Below are 19,506 nucleotides of genomic sequence, written 5' to 3' on the forward strand. Positions count from 1 at the left end.
ACTGTCGTCGTTAAGGCACACAAAACACAGTTATTAATGGTGGCCTCTGGTCAGCCGCTCACTGGTAATAAAACCACACGAAATGAAACACAAATATAGCAGACAGAAGAAAAGAAATGAGTAGCTAGCTATGAGAATGTTTACAGTGATTAACTGTTAAGGTTGAAGCATTGAAGGGTAAAATTAAGAAACAGTTGTGATGTGGTGACTAAGTATAGTGCAGGCAATTCCAGTTCATGTTGTTTGTGAAAATGTCAAACCAAGTTAGGCTTGTGGCAGCATGTAAAGATTATGTCACATTTACAAAAAAAAACCCCACCTCTGGACTGCCTCCAGGCCTTTTTAGGTATGGATTAGTTCTTCTTTTCTGTTGTATTCAAATAGGTTTCTCACACATTTCTAGTTTCCACCTTTATTATTAGACTGGACAGAAATATTCTTACCACCCACTGAGAGACCGAGTTAAAATACAGGTCCAGAATAAAAACAGAGTATCATTTCATACAATATGTGTATAGCTATGGCTACATGTACAGTATATTGACGGTTCCTGTACTTGAATTTGATTGGCCATGTGACATTCCAATCACTGAATCATTTACTGAAACTACTGATGAATTATTTTATTTATCCTGTGGAAAACAACTGAAGAACTTTGCATGTTTGTGAAAGTTAGTTTGCCTCATATGTGAGCTGGGTGCATTTTGAAGCCCTCAAGGCCAAACTAACTGACTGTGTAAGCCTTATGGTCTGCGTGACTGCGCTTATGAAAGGAGAATACAGAAGGAAATACTGGAGATGGGAGATGCTACAGGATGAGATAGTGCAGAAATAGATAATGTGTCTTAAGCTCATTAAAATCCTGAGAGCTCCTTAAAATCCTAAAATGTTTATGCCTCTGCAACCTTGGGCACCTGGAAAGTGGTAGATAAGAGAAGTCATCTTTTGAAAAACACACTAACAGCTGGTTTTCCACAATGAAAGCAAGTATTATGAAAACTAATAAACAATTGTGGAAAGTACCAGGAATTACGTATCAAAGAATGGTCTGAACGCTCATTGGACAGTGACAAAATAAAGAAATTGACAGAGACCAGTTGAGATGTTCTGCAGGCATTCTCTGCTTTGTTGTCTTGCAATAAAGTCTAATTTGACTTTTCTGAGCATTATTTTGCAAGACAGAGAAGACTTCTCTCCACAGCATAATTCATTCAAAAACACTGGTTCGTTCAGTTAAAAGAAAATGCTGTATCCAAAATTGCCCCACATAGTCACTGTTCCCTAAATTTCACATGAATGAGGGTCTACCAAGTTTTCTGACAACACCAAATATGGCTGTTCCCACAAATGTGCACTATGGATATAGGGTGTCTTTAAAAGTAAGGCTTTGAATCATTCATTAAAATGATTTGCTCATCTATGGTTCATTCAGGTATTGATTTTGCTTTAAAATTGGTTCGGTTCGAAAATAGAAAAAAGTGGCTGGCAATATTGTCTAAAATGTAAGTCTTGTTTGATGAGCTGTTGTATAAGAACAATATGCAAATCACATGATAGTCCACTCTTGACAACAGCAGTCATGCTCATGTGATATTGCTAAATTGTATTTTGTAATGGTCAGTAAATCAACTAGGTAATCAGGGACATTTGTTGTGTATCAGAACTCTTGCCTGGGAAATTACAGGTATTCTTTTAATACCTCGGAAGTCTGAAATGGAAAGAGCTTTTTAAAAACAGTGGCAATGCCATTTACACAGAGATGAACTCTCTTGAGATTTCTTCAAAGTTTAGCATGCATGGGGGTCTATCTTAATTAGATCAGTAACAACACTGGAGGGTTATTATGTTGTAAAATTATTTTAATAGCTTTACATTCAAAGATATGGAAATATCAAACTGTGCAATAGTTTCAAAGTGCTTCTAGAGTAATTGGTTCAGTGTTAGTTTGGATCATATCTACTGTCCTCTCAAATGAAGCAGAACATTATATGCTTATGTAAAGCAATACCCCTAAAATTTCAAAAATTGGACCAAATGATCGTACAGCTGGCAGACAGTAGTTTTCCTTAAAAGAAATGTTAATCAGTTTTAAGAAATAAGCCAACCCAAGACTGGTGGAAAGAAAGAGGCATTCAATGTCACCTCACAAAACTATCTTTTAAGCATTTCTCAATTTTGTAGGGTTGTTGAATACAGAGAAAATTGCACATATTTGTTGAAAAGCACTTCTGCCATACACACTGGAAAGGACCCACAGTAAAACCATAATTTGTCCCATCTTTGTATACTTTTTCGATTCACCGCATAATTATATATCTGAATAAAGACCCAAGAGCATAACAAAATCTTTTGGCAAATCTCTCATTAACACTCTTTCACTGAGAATACCCAATACTCCCTACTCTTTTTTTTCCTCTTGTCTTCTTTTCTCTACTCTCCTCTCCAGTCCTGCATCAATCTCACTCTTTACACCAGCGGCTGCTTGTCAGAAGCGGTGGAGGGCAGGGACTCCACACTGGTTCTGTAGATGGGCTTCTTCAGGGAACGGTCATCACTGAAATGATGAGAGAGGGAAATACGACAGAATGAGTGTTTTATCAGGCAGAATAAGAAAAGATTTGGGCCTAAGGGAGAAATGTGGATATTGAGAGTTATTTGCAAATAGACTAGCCTGCCTGGACAGATTTGAAGGAGTGAGAAGATGTAGGAGGAGAGAAGTGGTCATCAGCATCTGCTGATGCTCACAGTAATACACAGACTCCACTCCACATAATGGAGGAGGGCTAGAGATTAAAAACCCACGTGAATCCCAGTGAACAACATGACTAGGACAGTTTTGAGTACTTACATGGGTCCCTTACTCTTCCTCTGTTTGGCTCGGCGGCAGAGGTAAGCGGTCATGGATATCACAACCACCAGAAGGACAAAAACTGCTCCAGATACCATTAGAGAAATGCGACCGGTCGTTGTCTCATACCATGCTGCATCCTCTATAAGACAGACACAGTCACAAATTATACATCTATCAAACTGACTTTAAAAGTTTTGTTACAAAATAAGAAAAAAACAACAACTAAAAACCTAATCAAACTATTTTAACTTGATCGACACTTTGGTATTAGTTGCTCAGCTTTGGGCAGGTGAGCTAATTGTCAGCATTACATCAAATTCAGCCCTATCTATATCCTTAAGTTCTTATCACGATTCATCAGTTCACATTAGTGCAAATAATAAAATCATCAGTTTGATTCCATTCCAATGTTTACACTTTGAATCTACTTAATAACAGTGGCTGATAAAAAATATGGTTCTTCTGACTTAAAAAAAAACTTGTTTCAGAACAAATTACCCTTACCAAAAAGTAGTATACTTCAAGTTTATTTTATTAAGTATACTTAAGTAAAGTTCAAGTATATTTTTAAGTATACTTGCTTGACTGTAATTATTACCTCTTCATCGGTCGACATTTTATTCCATAACGTTACAGTTTTGATGCTGTTTCATGTCAGATGACCTAGCGCCCTCTACCATATAACAATGAAAACACGGATTCTAGGAGCACAAGTATAGTTCAAATATATTTAGACTTTTTGTAAGTATAAGTCAAGTATACTTAAATGTCATTTTAAGTATATTTCTGAGAAGTACATAAAGCCCATTTCTGAGAAGTATATAAAAAGTAAACTAAAAGCATACTTTCCTATTTTTAGTTTAAAAGAAGTATACTAATAGCACACTTGAATAAACTTCTTTTTCGTAAGGGTACTATAAATATCTCTATACATACTGTCAAAATGCAGAAAAATATTGAGCTATCGTAAGACATTAAGGCACAATTAGGCACAATTATCTGTAAAGCTACTTTGAAACAACATGGATTGCAAAAAGTGCTCTACCAATAAAAATAACTTAATTTTTAAAGCTATAATGCTCAGTTCTAATAGAATGACAGTCAGATATTATAATCCTGATTTAAAGAAAAGTGGCCATCTCAAAATTACTTTTAGAAATATGTCATATTATGGAGGTTAAATGGGGTCACAGGGTCAATATTATTGTCTTCCACAGGCTTACATATGGCCAAAGTACCACTGTCTAAGCTAATCCATTGGCTCCAAAGGTCTTCCTGTTGTATTCAGATAACTTAAGCTGAATATTGGATAAATACATCAAAGAGGGATTTTGTTTGTTGAAATGTTGTTAGTGCCATTGGATATCAAATGAAATGTTCAAATCATTAACATACTGAACATAAACAAATCAACTCAAGTTGTTTACTATAAGCTGCACGCTGTCTACCCTGTTTTGCTGTTCTGACCTGGTAGAACAGTGATGCTGATTGTACGTTTCTTCATGAGGGAATTCACAGTAGGAGACTGAGCTGAACAGGTGAATCTCCCTCCATCCTGTTCCCTCACATTCTCCAACTTCAGCTTATTGGAAGGCAAAAGCCAGTCCTCTCCCTTAACAGAAAGCAGACACAAACAGACAGGGAAGAAGTTATTGAGAAGTGAAATGCAAAACTGGATCTACACATAAGATATGACGTAAGAAAGATAAGCCAGAAGTAATAATTCTTAGGCAGTGAATCATGCAAGAAGGTGAATTCCCACTTTAATTTTTTGAATAAAAACTGAAAAAAGAATCACTGCACCAGTTACAATAAATAATGATAGTGAGAGTAATGAAGAGTAATGAAGTAAAAATAAAACATAACACCATATACTTCAAAGAAAACAAATGCCTGTGCAAAATCCACTCAAAGTACGTCATAACCATATAAATGCTTTTGGCACTAAAGGAACTTCTGCAGCCTGCCAACAAAGTCCATTTCAATTTAAATGAAAGTGAATTAAGAGGATTCCCAGTCAAGCCAAAGTTCTGGCCACAGCACCATTGTTTAAGCTAATCAGTTGTCTTCCTGTTTCCTCTATGTTTCAGCTATGTGTCAGACTGTGCTCTGCCATAAAAGGGAAGCTTGCTTTTCTGGTTTACTTCGTTCAAAAGAATCTGCCAGATAGAAAACATAAGTGAAAATATGTATTTAAACTGTCTGACATCAGGGACATGTGGTGGTAGACAGAGTGTCATTCTGAATAACAGAAGTGAGTCAATCTACACTTCCATCTCATGAAATTCTATAGTCATCGCTCACCCACACCATGACATTTGGAGGGACTTTTTTGTTTTGGTCTGAGAAATAAAGGTATGCACATGCACCAGAAAACAGTTGGTACTGTTTCTCAATATAAGAAATATTTCACATGTGTTGCCACATGGTGAAATAAACTTATAGACTTCCAAGATAAACAAATGTTGGCAAATTTTCCGCAGAGGTAGAGGACGCACAAGACGTGACAGATGTTTTCTTTAGCAAACATCTGTCAAGACTCATGTGTCTTATTCCTTTGATTTGAATCGTGTGTCTCAGTTACATCAGTGATTGTACGATTAGCATTCTAACCTACTTAAACTTAAAAAAGCCAATTTTTGCTCACATTTGGCTGCGATTTTGGACCATGGCTGCACCAAGCTTTCATATAAAAATAAATCAGAATTGATATGAGGAGTGTAGACTAGACTAGACCTCTAGAGACTCTTTAGTGTAGATCTACCATAGTGTAGATCTACCACACATTTCCTGTTCTAAGAGTTGACAATTTCACACCCTTTTACCCAGACCTGTGTGAATAAGATTATTTTCACTTCAACAGCAAAATGGCCTTCCAGGTCTTTCTCTCAAATATATGAGAAACCTACATGAAAACAGGCAACTGCATTCCCAATACAGCAGTTTTGTAGTAGACACAGTAATGCATCATGTTTAAAAGAAACTGTAAGAAAAATGAAGGAAAAAGGAAAGCAAGAGCATTTGATATTAAATCTGTCACCTCTTTAGCCCAGAAGTACTCAGGTGCCTCAGAAGCTGAAGTAGAACATTCCAGCTCCACATTATCTCCTAATCGTACTTTGAGGTCCTGCACCAAGTTTAAATAACGTGTTAAGTATCCCAAACCAGCCCTGTGCACAGCCACCTCCCGCATATCTGTGAGAGAAAAAGAGAGAACATTTGAGGAAAAAGCGGATTAGTCAAAACAGCTTTCCTCCTGGATACATTTGCATAGCAAATAAAAAAATGGAAGTAGGGCATGGAAATTCTGAGCATGTTTTCATTGCTCAAAAAATAACATATGTACAGTATATATTTAGTATTATATAAGATATCCTCTATTTACACATTATTTTTACATATAGTGCACAGCATAAATGAGTACACCTCCTCTGAATAAATCTAAAAGATGTATTTTCTTAATGATCACTAATATAATTCATGGAAAGATGGCAAAATTAAAACATATTAAACATATACTTAATAAAAACAACAAAATATATGCCAGTATTTTCTGTAATATAAAGTAAATTTGCCAATTTTGTTTAAATGAAGGATTGCAGAATTGAGTACACCCAAGATTTAATTCAGAAAATGTATAATATTCTAGTACTTAGTATGTCCTCCAAAACTTAAAGTATACTGTTCTGACCCTTCTTGGCACTGAGTGTACAAGTTCAAGCTGCTCAAGAGTGTTGAGATTGAGTGAAATACATGTCCACTGAAGGATTTTCACCTTGGGAGAATGATGCAATGATGAAAATGCCCAATAATGCAGGGAATGAGGGGAGGGTAGCATCTTCTGTTTCAAGTTTTTGTATTACATCACACAGTAGTGTGTGAATTCATGCCAGCATTGATAAAGCACAACTCCCTCACACCTCCAGCACTCATTCATCCCTATATAAAAGCTTTACTACCACTGAACGTCACTGTGGATACCAAGCACTTCTTACTGTACTCCTCCACTAGCAACACCAGAACATTTTGGATGCTTTTGGATCCAAAATGATTGACTTGGTCTCTTGAGACCAGAATATGGATTCCCAGACGTCTCTATTTTGTAAATATTGGCTTTGGAAGAGGTTAAATGAGTTTATTATGCGTTGGCTACAGTAGGTAATTCTAGTGGTGACAACAACCATGCAGCATGTCTGCAGGCTGCGTCATACTCTGTGAGATAAAGTGTCACTCTTTTCATAGCTTTTGCTGGCTCTAAGACACTTGCATGTTATTTCTCCTGCTCTTTTTCCAGCAAAAATTCACTCATCACTAAATGAAAACGTAAAGTGAAGACCTGATTATTTCAGCAGCCTTGTCACAAGTTAATTGTTTATGAATGTCGGTGCTACTTCTGCTATATTTTCACACTTAAACAATAATTTGGTATTCTTCTTGTACCATTGTCTTCTTTTATGCTAAGAAATAAGTCACCTGGCAGTTCTCTTCAAAGTGGTTCCACTGCTGCCAGCATTAAGTCTGAGTATGATTCAGTGGGCTATATAACACTTTTAATTGCCAAGAAATTACTTGTCTTTAAAAGTTTTGGTTCAATATACTTACCTGTTGATCAAAAATAGCCTTAAACCTACACTTGTTTTTTTTTTTTATCTGAATTTAATGAAGCGATGAGAACACTTTTTCTGTGCAAAGAAAAAAAAAACGACGACTTAATTCAACAATTCGTCTCCTCTACGTAAGCGTAGCTACATTTTGGAGAATATCCACTGGACGCAAATACTGTACGTTGTCTGTGTCTACGCTGACGCAGAGGAGACGAATTGTTGAATAAAGTCGTTGTTTGTTTTTGTTCTCATCGCTTCATTAAATTCAGATTGAACCACTGATGGCAGATGGACTATACTGACGATGTCTTTAATATTTTTCTGGGCCTTGACAGTGTCATTTACTTGGCAGTTATGGGACAGTCACAAGACTCCTGGTTTTCATCCAAAATATCTTAAATTGTATTCAGAAGATGAACGAAGCTTTTACAGGCTTGGAACGACATACATTTTACCTAAATTTTGATTTTTAAAAAAAATGCAGCATTGGGGAGCATAAGAGACTTCTTTCAAAAACATTTATAAATCTTACCGACCTCTTTTAAACAGTTTTAAACAGTATTGTAACTTGTTGGTGACAGCGATGGATTATCATCAATTATTATAGTATTTTAAGTTCAGGTTCGCTGTAATAATACAATGTGAGCATGGATCATCTTGTCTCTGATTATTCACACTGAACATTTCTCTATTGATCCATCCATTTTTTCCACTCAGTTTTTCCCAATAAATCTCCACTGTCAAATCATCCCTGGCCACTGTAAAAGCCCTCAATCAATAACAATATTAATTTTGTCATCTTGGGAGATAGAGAGTTTTATTCGTCATCTAATCTTTAAAGGGGTCCTATTATGCTCTTTTACAAAGTCTTGATTTTGTTTTGGGGGTGTACTAGAACAGGCTCTCAAACTAGGTTGTTTGAAAAACACATTATTTTTCTCATATTTTACATTATTACAACACCTCTCTCCCCAGTCTGGCAACGGCTCGAATAGTTCCTGTATCAAATGAAGGCCTGCCTTCTGAAATACAAAATGTGCTGTGATTGGTTAACTGGGCCTGTGTGTGCTGTGATTTGTTAGCTGGGCCAATCTGTGTTGTGATTGGCTCCACTCGGAGCCTGGTCGGGAAATATTATGCCCCTTTTAGACAGCCGCGGCTGCCTGCTGCGAGCTTCATTGTAAATATTGCGTCAAAATCAATTCAGTTTGAGCGTGATTTAAACCCAGATGATTGTAAGCACTCTAAATTTGTCTGCCTTGGGAAAGCTAGCGAGTCTCCAACATAGTGATAACACTCGTTGCCTTCTCTAGTGCAGCTCAACCAGGTCTCGTCCCATTCATCTGTATCTGTGATATCACAAATCCCGGAAAAAGATGTGTTGTAGTCCAAATGAGTCGTTCGTTGTAGTTTTTGAAAAGTGATTTCTGTTCAGTAAAATATCTCCTTTTGAAGTGAACTTTGAGCTTTGTAACTTTTCTGATCTTTTTTATGCTCAAACAGCAACATTACAGACTAACTAAAGTTGAAAAAGTGAAAAAGCATAATAGGACCCTTTTAAATCCCAAATATAAAACTTCCTTTCAACAAAATGTCAGATGCAACTTGACTCACATACAACGATGGAAATCGTGATGCATCAGAACAATCTAGACACATATGGATCAATTTTTGTATGTAGCAATCCCTGGGGATTTGCATCACAGACCATTAGCACTTTTCATGCTGCCCTTGATGTCTCTTACTCACAGTGTACGGGGATGGTGAAGGGTTGGGAGGAGTTGTCTGCTGCAGAACTGTTCTCAGAGACGCAGCGGTATGGACCCTCAGACCAGGACTGGATGCTGGCGATGAAGAGGAGCAGTCTGCCTTCCTCCCTTCTCACATCCACGTCATACAGAAAACACCGGCGGTAGAAATAAATCTGATCTGACTCTAGCCGATACCACCTCTTCATGTACTGTTGGGAAGAAAAACAAAGAAATATTTAACTTCAGTAGCTTACAAATTGAATATTATGCTCATTTGACTTCAACTTAACATATTAACAGCATGTGATTTACTTTGACTACTTTAGTGGTGCTTTTTTTCTTTCTTTTTTTTGTCCTTTTATAACAAATTTTGTAATAACACTTTCATTTTAGGTGAACATAAAATAACAGGCAAAAAAATCTTCTTCTTTTTTTTACAGAACAATTTATTGAACATTTAGACAAATATAAAACTATCTGTTTTTTTTTTTTTTTTACTTCTGTGGTTTAATGCATTTAATGCAATCCAATACAATGCCAATTGAGAGATGTACACATAAACGTTCCTCAAAAGGCTGATGCATCATATTTTATATTCCCATTTTAATATTATTTTTCTAATATATGACCCTAACCTGCTTCAGTCTGGTAAGTGTTAGTTTAAAAATAAACTATCATTCACATGACAAGGAAATGTAGTAGAATGTGTAAAACCGGTTTTTCCATCAACATTCTGATCATGCTTGCTGATGAGTCAGAGGCCTTCGAAACTTGTTTAGCAGATATAATGTCGTAGGCTTTATGGGGTTACAAACATCTTGCTGATGTAAGGAACACTTGCCAAATTTGATGAAGCATGTTACACTTGGAGGAGGAAGACTATCCGGGGCACTGACACTTGGGTCTCACTAACACAGGTTAATGAGAGATTGCAAAACAAAACATCTGTATTTGTGATTGGTGGTATGGAAACCATGTTTTGCTCGAATGCGTTTAGATAGCTGGAAAAGATGACAAACAGACTCTGTCTGCACTGACAGAAGCAGCAGATGCTGTGAATCCTCCAAAGGCCCCTCACTGCCAGATACTAATTAAACCCAGAATAACAGCTCTCAGAAGCTCAGTAAAACACACACTGCCTCCTGCTGTTTACATACCAGTTGCAGCCTTGATCTCCAGACAAATAAATTCAAAATAATGTTATTGTTCTTTATTTGATATTTCCCTATAGGATTGTTTACAAAATCATGAGAGCAGTTGTGTTGATATTTGAGAGTAAGCGTCCCTCACAGATATGTTTGTAATTTTAGATCTCTCACTTTTTGTTTATACAGTAATCAGACCTGCCAGCACTGCAGGGGACATGCACAGACAGCAACAATAACAGAAACCCTTCAACATTTCCATGAGAACAAAGTGTCATTTCAGTTTCATTCTGCTGTTTCCTTGACATTTACAGACAAATGCACATCAAAACACATTGTGTCACAGATCTTCCCTTGCCATTCTGTGTAAGTGCCCTTACCTTGGAGTACCTCTCAAAGTGCACTGTGCTCATGTTCAACTCGGATTCTGTAACCACACACTCCAGTGTCACATCCTGTCCTTCCAGAATCGGCTCAGATGGGCCGTTTACCTCCAAAGAAGCTGAAGAACAGTAAAATAATACAAAATAATAGTAAAACAAAACGATTTCTAATTTACTAGTCTTATAGAGTAATGCAACAATTGCATCTATACGGGATACCCAACAGAATTTGTTTAATATCTCATAAGGAAGCAGGTGGCAAATTCCTTAACCTATCTTCTGCTTAATATGTTTCTTTGGGCTCTCACTTAACTGCAAAAATACCCTGCATTACCCCTAAGGAAGGAAATTGTTGATAGTTCAGATTAATTCGATTTTGAGGTGTGCAATTCTGAACGTTTAGATACATTTTCGTTTGTGCGAGCTTTAGTGTAAACGTCAGCCAGAAAACAAGAAAGGGATAAGTGAAAAATAATAGGCCTATAATTAATCATATAAAAAAATAAACTTTATAAAATTGTAACAGCTAGTTATTAGCAAGTAACAACTGCCCTAGTTATATTGTTTTTACAGAAATACTGGCAGATTGAGTTTGGTATTATAATATTTATTCTAGGTTGAAACCGTGAAAGGCGTTAAAAATAATAGTTTTGCGAAAAGCAAAATGTTATATACCTGTAGATGTTTGGAGAAAGCTGACCGCCACGATTGTGATGAAAATATAGCCTCTCATTTTGAAGGATCTTGGCTTCTGCGTTTGAGAGCGAGTTCTGTGGAAACGAAAGTTTGTAAACAATTTATGAGCGCGAAAGAAGGAGGAGCGAGCAGGTTTGACAACGTACCGTGCTATTGTTTCTTTTGTTTTTATTACAAAGATACAACTATGCACTAAAATAATGTTTCTAATGCATTTATTTGTTCTAAATTTGTCCTGTCATATTACAAAAATATTTAGAGACAACACTATCTAGCCATGGTATCATATCTAACACCTCATCCAAATAAGCGTATGCGTCACTTGAATCTAGCATAATTAGTGTTCAGAAGGTGAGAGTGCACTTGTTTTTTCTGGTGCCTATCAAGATGTTTGTTTAGTTTTTGTGTGATAGCGTCTATGTGAACTGCAATGAACTTCCTCAGAGACCACAATTTCTTTCTAAAAAGTTTTAAGACAGGTGACGCGTTACATTTAGATACTGAAAAAATGTTTGAAATCTTCCATACATTTAAAACTGTTTATTGTAGCCCACCTGAATTTGTCATGACATCCTTAAAGTCATTTTTACCTTACCGTTCTATCATTTCATAACAAACCCAATGCGTTGTTATTTCAATTGAAGAGGACAGAAAAGTAGGTAGGGAACAATGGAAATTCCCTAGTCTAAAGTTCACTGACCTTAAAGTAATTTTCAGATAATCACAGGTGACTGTTGGTGACTCAGCAAAGGTGAATTCTTAAGTGCGATTGGTTATAACTGTAGTTCTGAAATGTATCTGAAGGGGGCTACTTGTTTGTTTGTTGTAGACAAAGCTTCTGTTCTATGTTTTAAAATGAGAGTAACCCCAAGACATAGTTCAAGGGTTCTGGTCTGAAATGAATCACACATTTTACAGGTAAAAGCTAATCAACAAAACAGAATACATCAATAAACCAAACTAGTATCACTAGAGTCATAAAGTTGAACATTTAAACTCCAAACTCTTAAAATTTTAATTCCAAAAAAGCTACATTTTGTTGACATGTGTACACAATGCATATATAGACATGAGCTAAACTGACAGATGTACAAGACGTATCTGATGCTCTGGGTTGAGAGGTCATTGACCTGATTATTGGCCAACAACATTCACAAAACCGCATAAGGAGGGTTCACATATCAACAGTGTCATTTTAAAGATACAAAATGGTCACAAAAATAATGTACAATTCATTTCCCCTGATAGTTTTGCCAAACTTTAATTCTAAGTGATAAAACTTAACAACAAACCTTTTGCCAATTGTAAAAATGTCAGCCCCTCGCTTCATGCAGCCTTGTGTGCTGTCAGTCCCTGCAGAGACCACAGATACAGTACAGAACACCAGGAACGTACATCAAATATTCTGGTAAGGTCATAATATTCATCCCCACACAACAAGCTGTATTGAATTTAAATATGCTAAGAGCATCATTTAATATAAAATTTTATATAAAAACAACATTAATTCTATTCAAATTCAATTTCAGGCTTAAAAATTCAAAAACTTAAAATCTAAGAAACCAATTGGAACCATTTTCATCTGTTCTTTAACCGCTTGTCCTCTGTAGGGTTGTGGGGATACTGGGGCCTATCCCAGCCTCTTGGGCCACGGGCCGGACAGATGGCCAATCCACCACACATTCACACCTTCAGACAGTTTAGCTTCTCCAATTAACATATGTTGCACGATTTTGGATTATGGGGGAAACCGAAGCACCAAGAGGAATCACACAGCAACACAGAGAGAACATGCAAACTCCACACAGAAGGCCTCAGGCTCAAACTGGTGACATTGATGCTGTGAGGCAACAATGCTACCTTCTGAACCACCATGCCGCCCTCCAATCAGCACCTTTTCTTAATGACCCAGTTCATTATCAAAACAGCATCAGAAGTTTGTTAAACTAAAAAGAAATATAATAAGCTTAAAAAAAACAACAACTTGCAAAACTGCAAAATACTCCCACATAAAAGTATACGGTGCTAAAATGTAAAATAAAGCACTTTTCCATTATCGGGCTGAATGGCTGTAAGTGACACCAATTGTGGTATGAGTCGCATTAAGTACAAATACAAACCATTCCATTTGTGGATTTCTCAGCACATCTATCTAACCGTCCTCAGGGCAGGAGAATCATGCTAGTAGAACTGCTTTAGTGACATGGAGACTCATGTGCTTCGCCAACAAGCCTTCTTCTCTTTGCTTTCTGGTAACCTTTCAGCCCGATGGTGGAAAAACTAGCACAGGTTTGGTAACGTTTATGCACAAATACCTTAATACTGATATGCAAAGCTACTTGTTTAAATTTTAAGGTGCAGTTTCTCAATACAAGTTGTCACAATTTTACTTTTTTAGAGGCACATATCACAGGCAAAAGAATCTTACGTGATCAAAACCATTTCCGGGTCCAAACGCTCTTATCAGATGCCAAAAGCAAACAACATATGGTTGTCAATATTCAGTACACTCACAGTGTGCTGTAATTCTACTGAAAAATCTTGATCCTAAGCTTTATCTCCATACTGAAATCTCAGATGGCTAGACAGTGATTCATCCTTTATGAATTAATACAATAATGGTGTCCAGCACACTGTGATCCCGGAGATTTTAGTGTACACTGCAAGTTTTTAAAAGTTTAGCTTAAATGTGTGATATAAATTAGACAGCATTCTCAATTAAAGTGTATAGTGTCTTGGACACAAACAATGTTTCTTACATCATGACTTAACAGTGTGAGGGGACTTTAAAATGAAATAATAAATTTCCTATTAAAGTTGCTTTAATCTTTCCTCTCTTTTGGAGTCAGAAATGTTTGTTGTTTTTGTCTAATCTATAGTTTTGCCTGAGCTGCTCTCTTCTTTTTCTCTCTCTTCCTTAGAGTAGTGCTGCAATGTCTGGTGTCTGTTTCTAGATGGAGCATCCGGAAAACGCTGGCCACAGTCCTCGCAGGCATACGGAAGCGCCTTTTTGTCCCCATCCCCTCTTAACTGCTCTTTACTGGGCGGACTCCTCTCTTCCATTTCCTGGAGATGGTTCTGGTTGAGACCAGGGGCTTGAATTCTCTGGAAATCTGAAACTGAGGACGACGCAGAGGCAGCCAGACTAGGCCTTCCCACCGAGTTGGGATCCGTCACGATCCCGTGAACCGTGCGGTGATGAAAGCGAATACCAGAACGGTTTGAAAAGCTCTTCCCACAGAGGCCGCAAAGGAAAGGCCTCTCGCCAGTGTGGATGCGAGTGTGGATCTTCAGAGCCCCGGACTGAGTAAAGCACTTCCCGCACTGACCACAGCTGTATGGTTTCTCCCCCGTGTGAATTCGCTGATGCGCTCTCACCCCAGCTAAGTGAGGGAAACCCCTCCCGCAATAAGTGCAGGTGAACGGCCTCTCTCCGGTGTGAATTCGGCGGTGAATCTTAAGTGCCCCGGACTGGCTGAAGCTCTTTCCGCAGTCGGTACAGCTGTAGGGCCGGGCACCTGTGTGTACGTTGAGGTGGATGCGCAGATTGCTATGCGAGTTGAAAGCACGACCGCACTCGGAGCACAGGAAGCCACCCACTTTGGACGCATGCTGGGTTCGCTGGTGCTGCAGCAATTGCGATGGCCGAGGGAAAGAAGCATTGCAGTGCATGCATGGGAGCTGCTGCAAGCCCTCCTGTTGCGTGTGGCCCTGCTGATGGCGCAGGAGCTGAGCGCAGGTGGGGAAGGTGCGCTGACAGGACAGGCAAGGGAAGGACGGGAGCGTATATGACGTGCAGGTGGTGAGAGGGCAGTGATGGTGGTGATGGCAGCGGTGGTGGGAAACATGTGACTCTGGGTCCTTTTGTTGGCGTAGAAGTTGGCTAAAGTTTTGAAACCCACTGTGGCAGCATAGACACGCAAACGCCTGAACTGGTGGAACACTGGGGGACTCAGGATTTGCCTGAGGGATTGGGCTATGGGTGCTAGTGCATTTGTCTTCCTGCTGGGGGTGAGCAGATGTGTTGCTGGGCTCTGTGTTCTCCTCTTCCAGAGAGAGACCCAAACCTAGACACAAGCCCAGGCTGACAGCAGCAGGGCTGGGTTCTTTGGTCTGCTGCAGTGGGGTGGATTGGAGGGATGAAGGTGATTGGATCTGTGAGGCTGGGCTGGTTCTGGGTTTCAGGGTGTGGACTGAGGAACTAGAAGGAGATGACGAAAGAGGGCAGCCAGAACATGTGCAGGCATGATGCTGAACTACAAAATGAGAATGCAGAAAGTGAGTCGATAAAAATCAATGAAGCAGTGAGTAGAAGATAGATAAACATGATAAAACTTAATATTAAACTATTTCCTGGCAGGGTTGGTAACCGAGAACTGGTTGTTATTCAGAAGAATGTGTACTTCAGGATGTGTGCTGGCTGTTTATATAACAAGTAGTTAAAGATACATATTATGAGCTTTGGGGTATTAAGTGATATTTTATGAAAATAAATGACATGTATTATAAAAAATATATAATTTTAGTATTTTTATTTTTTATATGGCTCTCTGGAATATTTGATTCTATTTAGCAGAGTTCAGCCATCAAATATTTCTAAATAATTACTGTTGTCACTGTATAAATGACTTGCTCATCCATTTCCAGAAAACCTGTGGTTTCATATCAAATAATCAGGGTTCTAATCACCCTGTCTGGGTTTATTTTGTGATAATGACCTGCTGACTCATAATATTATAATTATTATCTCTTCTTTAATATATATATTAATAAATAGTTAGGACTGGATATTTACAGTATTACACAGCGGTACAGCACCCTTACAGTCTATTGTAATATACTCACCATTTCTTTCATGGTCTCTGGGTTCCCTTTCCCTTTCCTCAGAATGCAGACCAAACTGAACAACAGCACTTTTCACCTGGCTCTGTCTGGATGGGTTGGACTGGGGAGGATGAGAGACTTTGGGCCAAGCAGAACTCACTGTCTCAGTACGTTGCTCTCTCAGTGGATGTCCAGTGACTGAAGCATTTGCAGCCATAAGGTCACCAATAAAATTATGCATATCCAGCCATGAGCATGGACCAGCCTGCATTAAATAATATTCATTGTATAATATTAGTTGTAAATACTGTAATATAATTTTAATATAAGATAATATAATATATAGTATAATATAACTATAATATATCATATCATATTTAAATATATGAATGTCACATTGCTGCATATGGGCCATTCCACTGAATGGGTGCCAAATCTGTCCCCAGGACATTATATTTACAATTATACATGAAAAGTAACTATAAAATACATTTTATTATTAAGCAAAGTGTCCTGCACATAAATCTAACTGTAAATTTAAAATATATCATTTTTAAAAATTAATATAAACTACCTAAACTGAAAACCTAGTGTTTGTTACATGTCTCCAGTCTATATAAATATATAAAATCACTCAGAAATCATTCTTATTTAGCATTTTTGTAACTCCATAACCCATGTGTGCTTTAAATACATTTATTTTGAAATAAATCTCTAATATTTTAGATAAAATACACTTTTTAGTCGTGTCCCCAGGTTTTCACTCGGTCCTGTTACCCTAACACATTCCACCCTCTGAAAAACTGGGAAAATTCCACAAGACACATTTTCAACATGATATCGCAACATCTGGAATTTCTGAAGACAATGAAATTACCTAACGCATGTGGTCTCATTTTCTTTTCTGCATATTTGATGATATTGTAATGATGACTGGGAATGTCAACATTAACAAACTGTCCTGTTACCTAAAGATGCTACTTGTTTATTTTAAAAATACAAATATTTGGTGAATCACTATAATTTGCTGAGTGTCCTCATAATACTAGCATGTACTCCATGAGGCTATATTATATGTATTTGCTAATTTTATCCTAAAATCTCAATCCTGTTACTTTCAGTCCTGTTACTCTTATACTCATATGTCCTATACTCATTTATAGTAACTAAGTAACAGTAACAGGAGTGAGTAGTGTCATCTGATTTATTCATGTAAATATTAGGCTACATCCATATTAAAAACCTTTAACGCGTACGATCACATCGGTGTGATCACTCTAGGCTAGGGGTCGCTAAGTATGTTTGGCATGGGGCCAAAAAAAACAAATTCCCCACTAGATGGCGGGCCAGAACATATATAGCTTACTATATATATCAGGGGTGCCCAACCCTGGACCTGAAGATCTACCTTCCTGCATTGTTCAGCTCCAACCCTGATCAAACACAGCTGAACCAACTAATTAGGATGCACTTGATAATTTTAGACAGCTGTGTTTGATCAGGGTTGGAGCTGAACTCTGCAGGAAGGTAGATCTCCAGGACCAGGGTTGGGCACCCCTGATATATACAGTCAAAGAATAATTTAAGAAATTAATTGATGAAAAATGCAACTAGAATTGCCTGTGACAGACTGTTACAGTGTCTTTTGTAACTGGTAGTGATCTGTTACTCTGTGTTAAAGCCTGTAGTAGGACAGTCGTTAACAAAAAGCCACATTTGTGTCACGGTGTCTGGGTTTTACGCTGGATAAATTAATAAAGTAGTGTAGTGACACGTAACCTGGCAAGTAGCCTATCTTCATTCACCTACTTGCAACACCTTATATGTGGGAGATGTGGAAGTCTTAAAAAAAAGATTCAAATATTTTTATATAATTATTTTATTATTATTTTGGAAGAGGTTTGGAAGCAAATGGCACCCATTCGGTGGAATGGCCCATATGCAAATTTCTTTACACTGGATTAAAATAAATAAATTACTTTAAGCAATAGGATAACGAGGTCATAGAATAAATCGCATCATGAGAAAATGACACCTTTAGGTAGCTACGCGTAACAAGATGCCAAACAAGCGCTAAGCGTACGGTATCAAGCGAGACATCGTACTAAATAACAAAACATTTCCATCGATCCGTAGCCTATCGCTGTGCTGCTGCATACAGGTACGCGAATAAATTGCTTATGTCTGCGTTTTTGTCGCCTTTGGTATTTCTCAAAGCCATGAAGCACATTACACTGCCCTTTTAAGGCTACTTCCTCGTGTTTATTTTGGCATGTACTCACTGCGAGTCTGTCTTTGTCCATCTGTGGAGTGCCCTTACATAATCGGGTGTGCAACTGTATTAAAACACATTAATGTCTAGGCTAATGTCAGGTTAGGCGTTTCTGTCATTTGGTAAACCGAGAAACGCGGGTTAACCATTGTCTCTTGACTCTTCTGCCACATTTCTGTTACAGTCTAGAGCTGCTCATAACGCCATTTTTCCCCCATCGACAGCAGTGTATTTCCGGGATATGAACCATGTGACTACATACTAATTTCTTTATAACCATGTTCTGTAGCTTACCTTACAGTCACGTACCATAACAACCGACTGTGTCATATCAGATTCATATGATATATATATATATATATGTGTGTGTGTGTGTGTGTGTGTGTGTGTGTGTGTGTGTGTGTGTGTGTGTGTGTGTGTGTCTCTCTGTCATGTCTTTGCTAGTAAATAACTAGCATGACAATTGTAATAGACTGAATTATGATCCAATTCATGGAGTATAAATATATAATTACTGTGTTGTTATATTGGAATTAACTTGTTGTGACAGATGTTCCTTTTTTACATTTGGTACCCTGCCCATTAGGAAGGAAAGAAAGAAAGAAAGAAAGAAAGAAAGAAAGAAAGAAAGAAAGAAAGAAAGAAAGAAAGAAAGAAATTATATATTTTTATCAGAACAAGGTACATTGAAAGTATTCAGTGACAGAGGCACTTTCAAAGGCATTCATTTTTACTTTTTCTACCCACAACATAAAAAAAAAAAAATAATAAATAAACTATAGGGGAAGGGGAAAGAATATTGTGGGGGTGGGGGGGTTAGTTCAAAGTTGGAGGAGTACATTCTTCTCGGTATAGATTATTAAAGGATCCAATGTTTTGTAAAATGTTCTGGTTGATCCTCTGAGAAAGTATTTGATTTTTTCAGTTTTTAGAAAAAACATTACAATTTAGGTGGCATTGGTGTTTCCACTCTAAAAGAA

At 37.6% G+C, this 19,506-nt stretch overlaps 2 protein-coding genes across 2 annotated transcripts; both read right to left on the bottom strand.

The window, feature by feature from the left end:
* Nucleotides 1-1,841: 1,841 nt before the first annotated feature.
* On the bottom strand, nucleotides 1,842-12,857 carry LOC109104744 (vascular endothelial growth factor receptor 3-like). The gene is made up of 8 exons (XM_042772453.1): nucleotides 12,723-12,857; nucleotides 11,410-11,504; nucleotides 10,732-10,853; nucleotides 9,205-9,415; nucleotides 5,892-6,046; nucleotides 4,319-4,463; nucleotides 2,849-2,990; nucleotides 1,842-2,554 (listed from the first exon to the last, which is right to left on the bottom strand). The coding sequence occupies exons 1-8, from the start codon at nucleotides 12,758-12,760 to the stop codon at nucleotides 2,467-2,469; spliced, it is 996 nt and encodes a 331-aa protein (XP_042628387.1). The 5' UTR covers nucleotides 12,761-12,857; the 3' UTR covers nucleotides 1,842-2,466.
* LOC109104743 (zinc finger protein 260-like) lies at nucleotides 12,421-18,775 on the bottom strand. Its single transcript, XM_019118019.2, has 3 exons — nucleotides 18,537-18,775; nucleotides 16,276-16,519; nucleotides 12,421-15,686 (listed from the first exon to the last, which is right to left on the bottom strand). Exons 1-3 carry the CDS (start codon nucleotides 18,555-18,557, stop codon nucleotides 14,299-14,301), a joined length of 1,653 nt encoding a protein of 550 aa, XP_018973564.1. The 5' UTR covers nucleotides 18,558-18,775; the 3' UTR covers nucleotides 12,421-14,298.
* Nucleotides 18,776-19,506: the final 731 nt, after the last annotated feature.

The sequence above is a fragment of the Cyprinus carpio genome, chromosome A16 (genome assembly GCF_018340385.1).
Source record: "Cyprinus carpio isolate SPL01 chromosome A16, ASM1834038v1, whole genome shotgun sequence".
In the NCBI taxonomy this organism is placed as follows: Eukaryota; Metazoa; Chordata; class Actinopteri; order Cypriniformes; family Cyprinidae; genus Cyprinus; species Cyprinus carpio.